The sequence below is a fragment of the Rhinolophus hipposideros genome (genome assembly GCF_964194185.1).
Source record: "Rhinolophus hipposideros genome assembly, chromosome: 8".
Classification (NCBI taxonomy): Eukaryota; Metazoa; Chordata; class Mammalia; order Chiroptera; family Rhinolophidae; genus Rhinolophus; species Rhinolophus hipposideros.
Window position 1 is genome coordinate 75,728,695 of NC_138054.1, and position 16,067 is coordinate 75,744,761.

The following is a 16,067-nucleotide window of genomic DNA, read 5'->3' on the forward strand; positions in this document are numbered from 1 at the left end:
TATGTGAATTGGCAACCATTAGAAATCTGCACATAAGTAACCATAGGCATACCTCGTTTTATTTAGCACTTCGCCTTATTGAGCTTTACAGATGTTGGGTTTCTTACCAGTTGAAGGCAAGTCCCTATACCAGCAAAGATTACGACTCGCTTTATTGCTATACTTCCATTACTGAGGTGGTCTGGACATGAACCCACAATATCTCCGAGGTCTGCCTGGATAGCCAGCCATTCCAAAGGGCTAGTGGAGTCACTATAGTGGAGCTAAAATAAAAGCGCTGATCTGGAACTCAGAAGACCTGGGGTCAAATCTTTGTCCTTGTCATATCTGTGTGTGTGTGTTTGACAAGCTACTGAGATTCTCTGGACCTTGGTTTCATCACCTTTACAATTGAGACAATACAGCCATCGCTCATAGTGCTAATCAGCTGAGATCAATTTAATGCTGTCCACCAAAAAGTCCCTGCATACTCCCCTGCAGTCCTTTATTTACAACTCTTTGATTCCCAGCAGGTAGTTTGATTGTTTTCCAGAGGATAGGCAAATGGAACTAATTTCATGATTAAAATATAGGCTCGAGTGCTCACTTCAATAGCACATATATTAAATTGGAACAATACAGAGAAGATTAGCATGGTCCCTGCACAAGGATGGCACACAAATTCATGAAGCAGTCTATATTTTTACTTTAAAAAAAAAAAGACAAGCAGGATGTTTGGTCAGCCCGAAGGAATAAAATTCTGATAAATTCAAGGTTATATATTCAGTTTAGCCACATCCACCATTTGAATATTGAGACCAAAAGAATTTTGAGAAGACTCATCAGTCAATAAACGCCAACTTGTATGTTGCTCATAAGTAATAAATCAGCAATAAACCCCAAATTCTATGCTGATCATAAGTCATAAATCACCGTGAGGACTGCTGTAATGAGCTGGTACAGCTCTGATGAGCACTCCTTTCCAGGAATGCACCCCAAACAGGAACCGTGTAATGCCTCTCTCGCTGGCTTGTGATTTATGTGTCTGGTGCAGGGCCTGGCACCAAACAGGTGCTCCAAAAATGCTACTAAAACTATCTGATTTCAGTAAGAAGTGCACCTTTTGTTGAGTTCTGTGGTGAGGAGGAAGGCATCTCCGATGTTTGGGGACCCTGAGGAAAGGCCTGGGAAGTTAAATGCAGTTGCCTCCTGATTGATGACCTCCGCTTGGAGGGCCAGGGAAGCTGGAACAGACTGGTTGCAGATGCCACTTTAGGAAAAAAAGACAGTTGTCTTATTTCCTTGTGTGGAGCCCTAGTAATTTCCCAGAAGTTCAAAACATGGTACTTCCATGAAGCATTGCATTCAATCTTGGCTTCACATCTCAGTCACCTATGGCACTTTTTGAAACTACATATTCCCAGGTGCCACCCCTGAAGTACATAGTAAGTCTAGGATGGCCCTGAAATCTGTGTTTTGTAAAGCTCTCCAAGTGACTGATGCCCAGACCAGGGTTGAAAACCATTTCCCTGTGGATGTGGACTGTCAGGCAGGCAGTAATTCTGCCTCTGCCCCAAAACGGCAGCATTCCCTTCTGACCCAGATTCAGGTGACTTGACTTGTTCGTGTGTGGACAGAGGCCAGAGACTGGGATTCTCTTTGTAGTCATGTCTTAGGCGGTTTAGAGTAACCACAGTGTCACAAAAAGAATCAGGTGTCCTTTAAACATCCTGGTAACTGGGTATGTGGGTCAGGTTACACCAGGTAGGGTCCTGGATCTACCCAGAGTCCAAGCAGAGCCTTCCCCAAACTGGTAAGGTTTGCCACACAGGCAGTGTGGGCTGGGAGCAGCAGAGAGGAAACGAGGAGCAGTCTGCTCGGGACTGAGGGGTTGTGGAACTTCTCAAAACGAGGCTCCAGGAATTGCCCATTCTCATGTCATCATTCTGAATGTTCCTGTCTTCTGTCCTATTGGCCCCCAAACGTTGCAGCTGTTCTCCCTCTGCTAAGCCTTTTTCCCTGGTCTCTTAGAGTTTCTTTTTCCTCCGAAATGGACTCCTCTATATACTAGTCCCTTTTTCATTTAAAGAATTGAACTGACCTAAATGAGGTAAGAATGTGCAGGCGAAAATGACAACATGGGAGAGTGACAAACATTCTAGGAATTTCAAAAGTCCCCATGGCCATTACCCCTTGTGCGGAGTTCTGGATCCTCTGTCAGATGTTCCCAGATACTTCAATGTCCTTATCTTTCCTTTCGTTCCTGAAAGTCCCCTTTCAGAATTTTGCATTTTCTCGGTCTTATGGTAAAAGCAGCTTTCATTGTGTATGCCTGCTCTGTGGCAGGCATTGGGCTAAATTCTCCACATGTATTTTCGGATTTAAACCTCACATTTTGGTCGTTGTTATACTCGTTTTACAGACCAGGGAACTGAGGCTCGAGAACCTTAAAAGTCACTAGTCCAAGATCATACAACTATGTTGTTCCTTTATGAGCAGTCCCTGATGTAGACATAGGCCTGAAAAAACAATGACCACCATCCAAAATGTTTTTGGTGAATGAGATGGAGGATAAAATTGGGAATAAAATAGGTCAAAAGAGAAGGGGAGATTATAGGTCAGTCAGACGACCCCAAGTCTACACTTCATAGGAATGGCAGCCCCACCCTAGTAAGAGGACTGTCCTCTGTCTCCCGTTTTCAGGATCCTAAAGCTTTCATAAAGTGGCTTCCTGGTCATTACAGCTTTCTCACCTGCCTGCTGCTAGCGTAAAATGAAATGAAGCTGTGAAACCCTTGGACACATACCCATTCTCTGAGCCAGATGGAATTTGGGGAAGTAGGTGGTGGGGGAGCCAGGCTGTGTAGGTAGTGAGTTCTCACTGTAGGGCACTGTTTACTCTCAGGGGATTTCTTCTTTTTACAGTTGGCGTCAGTGTTTAAATCCACAACTCTATGCTGGTGACTTGGTTTTAAACCAGAATTATAGTACTTGGGGGTAAATTTTAGCGTTCTGTTTTGGCACTCGGTTGAAAACTGGGACTTTGTCTTGTCTTCTGGAGCTTTTTATTGTTGTCATGAATGAAAGAGGAGGAAATAGAACTCATTGATTTAGTAATTTAGTCAGCATTTATTCTTTGAGGGCCTACTAACTGCTAGGCCCTGAGGAATCAGACAAATAATCTGTGGTCTTTGCTTTCAGGGAAGTCACACTGTAGTCCAGGAGATGGATGGCCATAGACCGGGGGGTAAGTGCTGTGAGGGGATAGTTGAGAGTGCTATGGACTCCCAGAAGAGTGGTATCTAACCCCCTTGGGGTGGTCAAAGAAAGCTTCCTCTGAAGACGAGATCTAAGTTGAGTCCTCAGAATATACACATACCTGGGCGGTATCTGAGAAATGTTCCAAGCAGAAAAACGTGCATGTGCAAAAACCCAGAGGGAAGAGAAAACGTGTGTCTGATTAACAAATATTAAATGCCTACTGTGTACTCAGTTGTAATTCTGCGAAGGAGGTATCTGCTGAAACCAGCCTGAGTTCGCAGGATTCAAACTCAAGCCAGATTTCACATCCTACAACACTTGTACATTACCTTCCTTCTGGACTTCACACTAGGTTATGGGGTTTGGGGCCAAGCCCTTGCACCCTCGTTTCCTCATTCTTGCCTCTGAGATGAAACTTGGCAGGAACACCTCTGAACAGCCACACAATAGATGGGGCTTTCCCCTGTGTCCAGAGTTTCTGGGAGGAATTCTGCCACCCACAGCAACTCCACATTGTTATGATTGTCTGGCCCTCTCCTAGCAGGTCCTGCAGCTCTCTGGTATGGTTCCAGGCTTTTCCCACGCTGGATGGGGTGGGAGGGTCCTCATTGTAGAGAAGGAAAAGCAAAGAGGCCATGAGGTGAGTCTGTCATTGGAGACCGGCCTGGTTCTAGTCCCAACTCTGTCACTCATTAGGACAGTAAGGAAATCACTGGTCTCCAGTATTTTCAGTTATTCTTTGATAAAGGGCTTGAGCAAGGTCAGGATTGGTAAATACGAGCATTCATGCTGTCTTCTGGCCAGTGACAAGCCTTTTCCGTATACTTCAAAACCATAGTCTCCCCACACAACGCTTTTTCCTGCCCAAACAAGGTGAGGCCTCACCATTTTTTTCACGTAATACTGCAGCCATGGAAATTGTTATGAGACATGAATCCTCTTCGATCCAACAGTTGTCCAGCGCCGACAACTCCATGAAACAAGTTGGACTGCCTGCTGCCGGTGGTGGCTCTAGCAACCTGCCAGGAGCAGTGCTGTGGCTAGAAATCGGGGGTCCTGGGCACAAGGTTTCACCAAGGGCCCCCTTTGCTCGTGATTGGTGACAGAATCAGCAGCCAGCCAGGCAGGGCTACATGGTCATCTTGGTAGCTGTCAAAGAGACAAAAGCTGCAGGCAGGGACTGTGCCGCCTGCCATGGTCCAATCTGCTCTCTGGAGTAACAGGAGAGTTAGGCCTCAGCAAACTGAGCCACAGAGATTCTACAGCTCCCTTCGAGCAAATACCCTGATGTCAGCAGATGTAGACTGTTGCGGGGCTTACAAGCTTCCTGGTGATCCTAATTGAAGGAAAGTAAGGTGTTGAGAAGGTAGGGAGAGGGTATCTTTGCCAACCCTGTGTAGAAACTTCCAGAAGTTGCCCTAAGTCTCTGATTCCCTTGCATTCAAAATGATTGTGCAAATAGTCCTGGATGGTAGGAGGGCAAGATTACCTTGAGGCACTGAAGCCAGAAGAGGCCCAGGGAGGCAAGCAGGCGCACCAGGGGACATGGAACAGGTGAGCTTTGCTCAGGAAAAGCAGCTTTCCCTGAGGGCTCGGGACACCTTTAGAACCCCACCAACTGAGGCCGCCAGCGACCCCTGCTGCAGGGGACAAGCTGTGAAAAGCTGTGAGCTGAAGAACTTTGTTCCTCCACCATTTCCCAATTATGCCCTGTTATTAATTATTAATCAGACTCAGAACAATGTACCCAGCACGCTAGGCATTTCCCTAAGTCACAGAAGACGGCTTGTCTGTGACCATGGGGTTGCAGACAGACCAGGGAGAGCCACGTAAATGTCGGTTCCCTTCACCCAGTGCCCTATAAAGGGACACACATTTTTTTGGCTCTCTAATAAGCAGATGAGAAAGCCTCTGTGGTCTGTGACTGTTCTTCCTGCTCACAATGATATGGACCAGTTTGCGGTGACTGAGTAGAAGATGGACGATAAGTACAAATGGTCTCTAATTAAATGCAGCAGGCGGGAAAGCTATCTTCGCGGCGCTGGCGAGTGCCCGCCTTACACAGCACATACAACGGAGCCCGTCCCCAGAGGGCTGGCCTCTTTTCCCCCCCTCTCAAAAGGCTCTTTCTTCTGCCTGCTTTTGTCTCCCTTGTAGTTCATATGGCATCACAGGTGTACAGCCGCGGCCTCAAAGGAGCCATTGTGACCTTATCCAGCCTGGAATCTGTAGAGTGGAGACAGCGACATCCCTCAGAGTTGCATGGCGCCATTACACTCACAGGGGGAAGCCCTGAACGTCCTGGGGAAGTGACTTAAGATCTAGACAGGCTGTGTTTGGGTGCCTCATTTGTACTCCACAACACAGCCACCAGTTCCTTTAGTGAGTTTTAAAAAAAAAAGAAAAAAAAACAAGGAAGAAATTGCTGTCGTTACACCAAGAAGTCCAACTCCTGGAATTTAGACTCGGCCCCATTTTCCTTCCTGTCTCGGCAGAACGGTATCCTTGACAACGCAGTTAGAACTCTGCAGGAGCAGCAGTGTCTGCGGTATTGATGGCATTCCATGGGGCAGGCTGGGGCTGGTCTCCCTGGTGAGACGCAGCTGGACCAACACACCTCCCCCAGGCGAGCAGCATGTGTCAGGTCTGCCTGCCGCCTTCACCCACCTGTATTTGTGGCTTCAACTGTCCATCTCCTAGTCCTTCGTCCCTGTCTCACTCTCCTGCCCTCCCACGTCTGTGAGTTGCAACTGGCACAGAACCGATCGGCCCCCCAGAAAACAAAGAAGAGAACTGGGAGCAGATTGTAGCCCAGTGCAGGGCTCCTCAAACTGCTGTCTTGGGGGGGCAGGCAGTTATCCAATGTGCTGTGAAAAGAGTGTTCCCAGCCGAGTTAACTCTGGAAGCTCTGGATTGCACAAAGCCACATGGGTTTCTTTATTGGAGGACTTCTGAGAGGCTTTACGACTCTAATGTGCAGTCTGAATCTTATGGGTGGGGGGGGTCTGTTAGTCGGCTGTTAGCATTTCCCGAATGTATTGGACCCCAGGGAATACCTAATAATGTGTCTCAGGACAAGAATTCCACAAAGTAGTGTTCAGCAGCCTGAGCTTTGGAGTCAAGCTTCAGATCAAGTTTTGCCACTTAGTAACAATTTAACCTGGTGCAAGTTACTTTACTTCTCTGAGCATCAGTTTTCTATCTGTAAATTGGGGTGATAACACCCTCCAGATAGGTGTTTTGAGGACTAAACAGCTTCGGGTCTATAAAATGTTAAGCACAATGCCTGGAGCTTAGTAGACTATCAACATTAGTTGTCATTTAATTGTCCAGCCATCACCCAAAACATGTTTACCGAGTACCCTGGACTCCACCTACACACACCTGACTCACAGTTCTGTAGTCTAGCCCAGAGCGCCCGTATCATATTGCAGGCCACCTGCTTCAGGCTTCTTCTCCACTCCAAACCACCCTGCCTTCCTCCCTATGTCTTGCCCAAACCAGAAGCCTAGGAGCCATCAGAGACTTCCCACTCCCCCCATGTGGAGTTGGTCACCAGGTAACATCAATGCCACTTATTTAAGAGATTCTAGGTTATCCAATCCTTCTCTCCTTCCCACGGCTCCAATCCAGACTGTACCTGTTGCTTTGTCAACTGACAGGTCAGATTCTTGGTCATTCCCTCTGGCAGGGAAGCCTTCCTTCCTCTCTCGATCCAACCAGTACATTTCTGTTTATCCTTCAAGCCCCAACTAAAATTATCACTTCTCCCAAAGCCCTTTGCTCCCCTTTTGTTTTCTTCCTCCACAGGTTAAACCCTCAGTCAGCTGTAGCACCACAAAGGCTCCTAGATAGCACTTCTCCCAGATATGAGTTCCCACACCATCAAGCTGCCAGGCAGGAGATTTTTGTTTGTTTGTTTTTAAACACCCTGGCACACTACCTGACACTTAGTAGGACTGTCATTAAACATTTGTTGAATTAAATTTACTTGAATTTTCCAAGAAAATGTTGTCTTCCTTTCAGTGATTCAAAGATCCTTTTCAGAAGTATAGCCAGGCAATTATTTCAAAGGCTTCCTTGGATATTCCTACCATTGATAACAGTTGCCATTTCTTTAGCATCTACTGTGTACCAGGTACTCGAGCAAATGCTTTATGTACATTAACTCATTGAACCCTGTGAGCTAGGTTCTAGTGTCCTCCCCATTTCACAGACAAGCATTTTGAGGTTTGTCTAGCTGGTAACTGACAGGCAGAATTCAAACCCAGAACTGCCTATTTCACTCCAAACCCATGTTCTACCCTTCATCTATGATCTGAGATCTACCTGTATTCTCATCTTGACCATGGTCATCTAGATTTTTAGAAAGTGCACTTTTATTGCATATTTGATTTGTACTTCCCTGTGAGGAAAAGAGCTGTGGGTTTTTGCTTAGACTGAACTCTGTTAAGGATAATCTCCATTTTCATCTGCACCCATCCCTCAAGGGTTTTCCTAAATAGCCCAGAACCAGGAAGATCAAGTATAAGCCTTAATAGCTAAATCCCTGTGGTTTGTGCCTCTCCCCTGGTTTGCTAAATGACTGGCACTTTTATGCCACATTTTCTCTCTAGAGAAGAAAATTGGATAATTTCTTTAGGAAGCATTGAGCCCTGTTTTGGTCCCAGGGACTGTGCTAAGACTGAAAGTTCTCTTCCCTCCATGGAACTCACAATCTAATAGGGAGATAACATACACACACATTCTGACTATAAAACTAGCAGGTCAGTGGAAAGAACCCCGAACTGAGTCTGCAAGACTTGGATCCAAATCCAAATTCATATCTACAACTGCAAAATCCAAAAAGCTCTGAAAACTGACAGTTGTTTTTATTTGTTTTGTTTTTGTTTTTTCATAACTCTTGAAGGCAAAACCTGAACTCCAACAGGAAGTTTTTATATGATCATTATTCATTTCATTTAGTGTGAATATTCATACATTTGACTGCAAAACGATGTGTCTGATCATAGAATGACGATCACAATACCCTCATGGGGGCGGGTGTAGATAATACATGATTCTGAACTCTGTGAAGTACTGTGCACCCCAAGACTTTTCGAAAAGGAATGTGAACTTCTGCCTTGTGACCAACTGGAAAAAAAATGTATGAAAAGGCTTTGTAAATCAAAAAGCAATGAACTCATGTAAGATGGTCTTCAGTGGTGTAAGATGGTCTTAAGTGGTCTTCCCTTCTCTGTAATGGGAAGACTCAGAATGGATGACGTGATTTTGTTCAGGGCTAAGAAGGGGGTCAAAAGATGTCTTAGGGGAAGTAAAATGTGAGCTGGGTCTTAAAGGGCGAATTGAATTTCTCACTTCATGGAGAAGCGGTGGAAAAGAAATTCTGGGCCGAGGCAAGAGCATGCAGAAAAAAAGTGTCTTTAAATAGCTTGAGTGCATGGGCTTTGTGTCGTACAGAAAAAATCTGATTGTCAAGATGCAAGAGAGAAGCAGTACAGATAATATATATAAAGGGGCCACTCTCCATAGTCCATGTGCTCTGTGCAGGGTTTTTCTTCGGAATGCAGACTTACACATCCATCCACAGAGAAACCTCACCGTCTGGCAGAAGCCTCCCTGGTTAGCGTGCTGGGGAGGCTGGGGAGCTGCTGCAGCCTCCCCCTCCCCAGGCCTGTCCAGCAAGGACCACACCCGCGCGCTATGCCCTGCTGCTGCTCACCTCGCTGCCCTCTGCCTGGGCTGAGGTGAGCCGCTAACCATCTAGCTTAGATAGCATCAGCCTGCCAGATTCACATCAGAGCTATTTTTGGTACTCTTGAGCAAGTTATTTACCTCTCTTGTGCCTTTGTTCCTCAGGTATAAAATCAGAATAATAGTAGAAAGCTGGCATGGAAAACACTTAGCAGAGTGCCTCACTGCTAAGCACTCAAACCGTAGTTATTATCATTATAAGGACTCCCCCTCTTCCACCTGTAAGAAAAAAAAAAGCCCTTTCTTTATTTTGTCTGCCCTTATCATCAACTTCTTCTTAGTTAACCATTTTCTGTAGAGAGTTTCTATTTTTTTTTTTTTGCAGGTGTTTTCCAATCCTGGTGAGGCATGCCCTCCCTTACTTTGGTCATGAACCGGAACAGGGGTTCCCAAGATTGGGGTCCCCAGGGGTCCTTATAGGTAGTCATGGAGATTCCCAGACTTATTTCAGGATGCTGATATAGAGGAAGGTAAATAGAAGCGTCGATTTTGAAAGTAGAGAAGCCCTTCCACTGACCAGTTATCTTACCCTGTGTATATTTCATAATCTCTAGGAGCCTATATTTCCTACTTGATAGATGGGAATATCAATACTTCGCCACCAGGAGTATTACATCTTAGATCATGTACTTAAAGCCCTTAACACAGGACCTGGTGTGTAATAAACACCTCATAAATACCTGCCACAGGTACTCAATACTATTAGTATGAGAGATGTCTTAAAAATCACACTTTTACCCTAAGATGGAGCCTTAGGTATAATTAAAAGGTCAGATTTCTGTAGGAAGTGGGTAGAATTACATCAGTTTAGTATGGTGACACTGTTGCCTAGTATTAAGAACCTCTGGTTGGCAGTTCTATGTGCCTTTGGTAAGTAAAAATGAAGAGAATTATTACTTAACACTTGGGCAGAGAAAAACATTGCAAACACGAAGTCAGGGGTATACCGAAAGAGAGGAGCTGGTAATAAAAAGTCACAGGGACCCACCAGTGTAGTACACTGATCAATGCTTTCTGGCTGCAAGTCTCCTTTTTTAGAAAACAAAAGTAACACATGGACATTGTGGCTGGGCCTCCCCCCAAAGCCCTGCAGCAGGTTTCACCCATTAACCAAAGTTCCCATGATGACTAGGGCCCAGCAGGAACAAAGGGAGTTATCACACAGACTTGAAATGGGAGAGGCTCTTGGAAGTGATCAAGACTCCAGGGGATCCCAGTCTGGGGAATCCCTGTGCTGGATCATGACCAAAGTAAAGGAGGCCATGCCTCACCATGCTTGAGAAACAGCTGCAAAAAACCACCTCCCATTTCACAAATGGAGAAATAGAGGCTTAGAGCAGGAAAGAAACTTGCCCAGGGTGACACAGCCATCACATGGTGGGGCTTCAGACCTGAGATGCTCAGCTCTCTGTCCAGCATCCTTTCTGACAGACCAGAGTCCTCCTCTGGAAGGGACATCACTCCAGGGCGTGAACCACAGTCATCCAGGAATTTATCTCTGAACTGTATAGGCCATCTCTACTTCCCTCACCCCCTCTGTAATTAACAGAAATGTCTCGTCTCCCCTCTGTATATTGTGAGGGGGGGAAAAAAGGGGAGAACAGATGAGCAAGGCCAGGTTTTCCCAGTTGTGCTTGTTCCTAAGAAGTACTTGGGGTGCCCCTCTCTGGAGATCTAGTTCAGCAGTTCAGAGCTGGGGCCTGAAAATCTATATTAGAGAACATACCAGGTGATTCTGATAAGCAACTTTTGGAAAACATAAGGCTAATCCAGTCTAACGGAAGTTCTTAATTTTCTGTCCTAGAGCGGGCAGTGGTGTTTCAAGGTCCCTAGTGGGATTTTCCACTTGCAGGTAATGACAGAGTTAATCTGTGTCTTGTGCTAATTCCTAACAGCACCTTTCCCTTTTCTACCAGAATCCGAATTCCTGGGCACACAATGGGAGCTCAAAAATGTTGCTGTCTGATCTCCTTTGGAGAGATGATTTGAGCAAAACATGCCCTGCCTAGCCAGGGTGACATTAACATCTCTCTTTGGCTTTGTGCTTAGACTGAAGAACCTGGAGCTAACTGCTGTGGGTGGAACAGACGTCCATGTGAAGATGCTGGCGGCCCCTATCAATCCATCTGATATCAATATGATCCAAGGTAACCTTGGTTTATGTGGCTTATGTTAATTGGCTTTTTTGCTTAGCCGCCTCCTCGTTTTAATTCCTCAGATGTGGGTGTGAAATTTCTGTGATTAGCAGCTGCTGTTCTCCAGATGAGAGTCTGCAGACTGTGTGAGCTACCTCTGGCCTCCTCTCCCCGGATTGTGAGGCTTTTCCAGAGTTAGGAAGATTGCAGTGGGGAGTAAACCAACCATAGTGACGTTACTGCGATGTGCTGGGCTCATTTCATACCTTACCTTATCTAATCTTCCTCATAACCATGAGCGCCAAAAAGTATTACCCCCCTTTATCAATGAAACTAAAGCTCAGAGAGATTGGTTAGTAACACAGCTGGTCAAAAGCAGAACCCAGATCAGACTTCAGTCTGACACCAACAGCCAAGCCTTCACTGTCCAAGCTTCGCTGGATGACCCTTGTGTGCTCTTCTCCCTTAGGAAATTATGGCCTTCTTCCCAAGCTGCCTGCTGTTGGAGGGAACGAAGGTGTTGGACAGGTGGTAGCAGTGGGCAGCAGTGTGACTGGGTTGAAGCCAGGAGACTGGGTGATTCCCGCAAATGCTGGTTTGGGTGAGTTTCTCCAGCTGTCTGCAGCCTTTCGTTGTTCCAGATCCTATTTCACCCACAATGTAGATGTTTGCTCATTGGTTCAGTGTAACTAATAACTAAGCAATGCAGGCTTTACTATTAAGTCCACATACCAACCTCCAGGAGCAGAATTTCTGTTTCTTTTGCTGGAGAGGTGATGTACCTGCCCTCTCATCTCCTTGAGCCCGTGTTGATGGGAGCTGTGATTCTCTGAATCCTTACTTCCCTAAATCTGCTGTAAGCTACAGTGAGGGACAGAAATAGGACAGCCCCTGCCCTCCATGAGGTTAAGATCTAATTGAGGAAATCTCCAAACCAATAACGTCAATAAAAGGAGTGCTACAAGCTCACAGGAAGCTGGGGAAGGATCAGGGCTTCCTGGAGGAAGCTCATTGGAACAGATCTTTAAAGGATGAGCTGTGTTAGATGGAGAGGAGTCCAAAATCGTTGCATTTGGAGGAAACAAAATGAGCAAAGACACAAAGGTGAGTTTGGGAAATGGTGGAAAATTCAGTGTAGCCTCGGCAGAGGAGGTGCACATGGGAGAGGATTGCATAAGTGATCAAGAAGGTCACAAAGGTAGTGGGGCCCCCCGGGGGGAGGCCCCCGCAAAAGCCAAGCTAAGAGTTAGGGTCTTCTTTTCTATATGGTAAGGAGTCATTGGTGAATTTTGTTAGTTTACCCTTGATGGTTTTTGAGACATAAGCAATTATACAGCTGGATCCTGACAGCAGCCACGAGAGAGAAGCAAGGCAGACATTATCCATCCCTTTTGGATCTATGAGGAACTGAAGCTTAAAAAGAAGCCCTTGCCCAGACTTAAGGCGCACACTGAAAGAGAGCTCACCAGACTCTTGTCTCCTCTGTTTTTCCTGCTACACCCTAGTGTGAGGACCCTTACACACTTACGGGTTATAACTTACAGTCAACTCAAACTTGCTTTACAAAACAAAGACGTTAATTGGTTTGTGGAACTGGGAAGTGCAAGAGATGGAAAGCTTCAGGCAGAGCTGGATCCACAAACCCCGATGATATCAGAGCTCCGTCTTTCTCTCGTTCTTACTAGTTCTCAGATGGGATCTGCCCACATAGTGATATAGTAATAGCAACAAATATTTATTGACTACTCCCTTTGCACCAGGCACTGTTTTAAGCACCTTTAAACATTTAACTCAATAATTCCCACAGTATGCGATAGATACTATTATTATTCCCATTTTGCAGATGAGACAACAGTCAATGTAAAGGAGTACGCAATTTACCCAAGGTCGCCCAGCCAATAAGTGGTGGAGCTAAGATTCAAACCCACTCTGTTATACACCTTTCATAGATGATCGCCAGCAGCCTGAGGTTTACGTCATTCTGAAAACAAACAAATGAGTACGTCCTTCACAACCTTTTCAGCACGACCATATCCACCCCCAGAATGGCTCTAACCAACCCTACCTGGGTCCTTGCCCATCCATCAAGAACCAGTCCCCAGAGGGAAGGGGATGGGCCACTCCAATTGTCTAGTTGAATCTTTTGCCACCTCTGTGGTATAGAGAGTGGGGCCCTGTGGTTGATAGCCCCAGAGGTTAGGAAGGAATAATCTAGAAAGAAAAAGGTATCAGATAGGAAAAAACAGTAACAGAAGTCTACTAGAAGTTCTTTGCTTCTCTGAGATCAGGAAAGCTGCCAAGAATGGCTCTACCTTCTCCTACAGCCACCTGGCAGTGAAAGAGCCTAGCTGTGCGAGCGAATTGAGAGCTACAAGGGTTCACTGGATTCTGACTGGTGCTTTGGGCCAGCCCCCCTGTTGAGTGAAGGACACACCTGACAGATCAGGCAGTCTGCCCTCAAAGTGCTCTCAGCTGGGAGTGGAAAAACAATACTTAATATAATGCAATATAATAAGTGTTATAATCACAGGATGGACGCAAAGGCAAGAGTCCCCAATCTCGGGAAGCATTAGGAAAGGCTTCCCAGAGAAGTGATGCTTGAACTCCGTCTAGAAGACTGAGTAGAAGCACAGCCAGTGGGCTGGGTGAGGAAGGGTTTCCCAGGCAGGAAGTACAGCTTGTGCAAAGGTCTGGTGATGGGGGAAGGCACAGCACCATCAGAACTGCAGGTAGCTCCGTGTGGCTGAGTCAGGAGCGACGGGAGAAAAGCAAGGTGATGCTGGAGACATAGGCTGGCGCCCAGCCGTGGCGGGTTCACATCCCTGCTCACAGGGGGCCTGGTGAAGAGCTAAGAAGAGGAATGATTTGATCGGATTTGTGCAGTGCAGAGAATACTCTGGAAAGGTGGAGGGTGGAGACAGGAAACCCCTAAGGAGGTGGCTGAACAGTTCAGGCTTCAGAACCGTTCTGAACAAGATACAGTGTCTGAACACGACAGTTCCATAGGACTGGAGAAGACAGTTGGATTTAAGAGCTCAAGTAACAGGACTTGGTAATTAGATTTGGAGAGAAGAATAGAGGACATCTGCCAGGTGTATGGGTAATTGCATGGCTGCTGGTGGTGGGAGGATTAGCCAGAATTGGGATTTCTCCCTGGAGAAAAGGTGAGTCTTTCAAACCAGGTGCCAGTAGGAAAGGATGAGGATTTTATAATCGTCGGGACTATAATTAACTCAGTTTATTCAGTAAACATGTCGTAAGCATCTGCAATGTGCTGGGCTCTACCGTGTTTCCCTGAAAGTAAGATCAGGTCTTATACCGTATTTCCCCAAAAATAAGACCGGCTCGTATAATTTTTGCTCCAAAAGACGCATTAGGGCGTATTTTCAGGGGATGTCTTATTTTTTCATGTACAGCAATCTACATTTATTCAAATACAGTCCTGTCATCTTCCTCTGGAACATTGTCATAACGTTCGACCATGTTTCCCCAAAAATAAGACCTAGCCGGACCATCAGCTCTAATGCGTCTTTTGGAGCAAAAAATTAACATAAGAGCCGGTCTTATTTTACTATAATATAAGACCAGGTCTTGTATTAATTTTTGATCCAAAAGATGCATTAGAGCTGATGGTCCAGCTAGGTCTTATTTTTGGGGAAACACTGTAAATGCTTCGATCTGGCTGACGATCTTAACTGGAGCTTATTTTCGGGATAGGTCTTATTATCGGGGAAACATGGTACCATACAGCAGTGAACAGACATGGTATTTTCGTGAAGACTGTAGTTTAGTAAGAGTGGCAATCATTAAGCAGATACGTCCTCAACTGGGCAGATTGTGGTCATTTTTCATGGTACTGAGGTGCCCAGCTGTTGCCGTGCCCATAGCCAGCTTTTTCCAACAAATCAGTCCCAAGGGAGACTGGGCCAGAGAATGCCAATTGGCTTTCTCATTAGAAACACTTAAAACCCTTCTGAGGCAACATGGGGCAGGAGAAAGCACTGGCCTGGGAATCAGATGCAGGTTCTCCTTCCACTTCCCCATATGACCTTGTTTAAGGCACAGTTTCCTGACCTCTAAAAAGGAGCCAACAGTCACCTCACATACCTCAGCCAACTCATAGCAGCTTAACTGAGGGAATACATGCCGCGATCTTTGCAAACACTGAATTTCTGTATGCATTAGATCATGGGTCAGCAAACTTTTTTCTTCAAGGGCCAATTAGTAAATATTTTAGGCTTTGCAGGCCAGACTGCCTCTACGCAACTTTGTTGTTGTAAATAGCCATAAACAATACATATAAAGTGAGCATGGCTATATTCCAATAAAATTTCGTTTACAAAAGTCAAATCTGGTGAGCCAGATTTGGCCCATGGACTGTAGTTTGCTGACCCTGCATTAGAAGATGGAGATGTTTATAGGTCAGTTGCACATGCATGAGAAATGACAGTGCTCAGAGCTAGGGCATGGGACTTAGGATCAGTAAAAGGAACCAAGGGGTGTTACACACCTGCCACGTACTGGGCACAGTGATAGTCTGCAAATGCCACTGTGTTTAATCACACTACGACATGAGTGTTATTCTCTGCCTTTCATAAATCAGGAAAAATGAACCTCAAAAAAGGTGAAGTGAGAATTTGAAGTCACACAACTAGTGGGTGGCAGAGCTGGGTTTTTAAGCAGGTCTTTCTAACTCCAAGTCTGAGGGTTTCTAATTTAAAGCCCTGAAAGACCCTGGGGCTCATCATAGGTGCTGCCCCCTCCCACCCAGGTCCTCTCCAGAAGAGGATTAGGGACTGCCAAGCCCCAGAAATCTGTGTCGAGGGCTGGATTCCCATTGTCATGCTATTTAGGGGCATTAAAAGACACCCTGGATTTCACGCATAAAAGCCATACACCAGGCTTTTGGCACAGAGTACAGTAAGTGTTGGCGAAGAT

General features: G+C 45.8%; 1 protein-coding gene across 6 annotated transcripts in view; it reads left to right on the forward strand.

Moving 5' to 3' along the window:
• MECR (mitochondrial trans-2-enoyl-CoA reductase) overlaps positions 1–16,067 on the forward strand; it is a 33,320-nt gene that overhangs the window by 1,058 nt on the left and 16,195 nt on the right. For all 6 annotated transcript variants that reach the window (XM_081056091.1, XM_081056093.1, XM_081056095.1 and 3 more), the window contains exons 2-3: positions 11,044–11,141; positions 11,599–11,730. In XM_081056091.1, the coding sequence (XP_080912217.1) occupies positions 11,044–11,141; positions 11,599–11,730 (230 nt within the window). The remainder of the gene's footprint in view (positions 1–11,043; positions 11,142–11,598; positions 11,731–16,067) is intronic.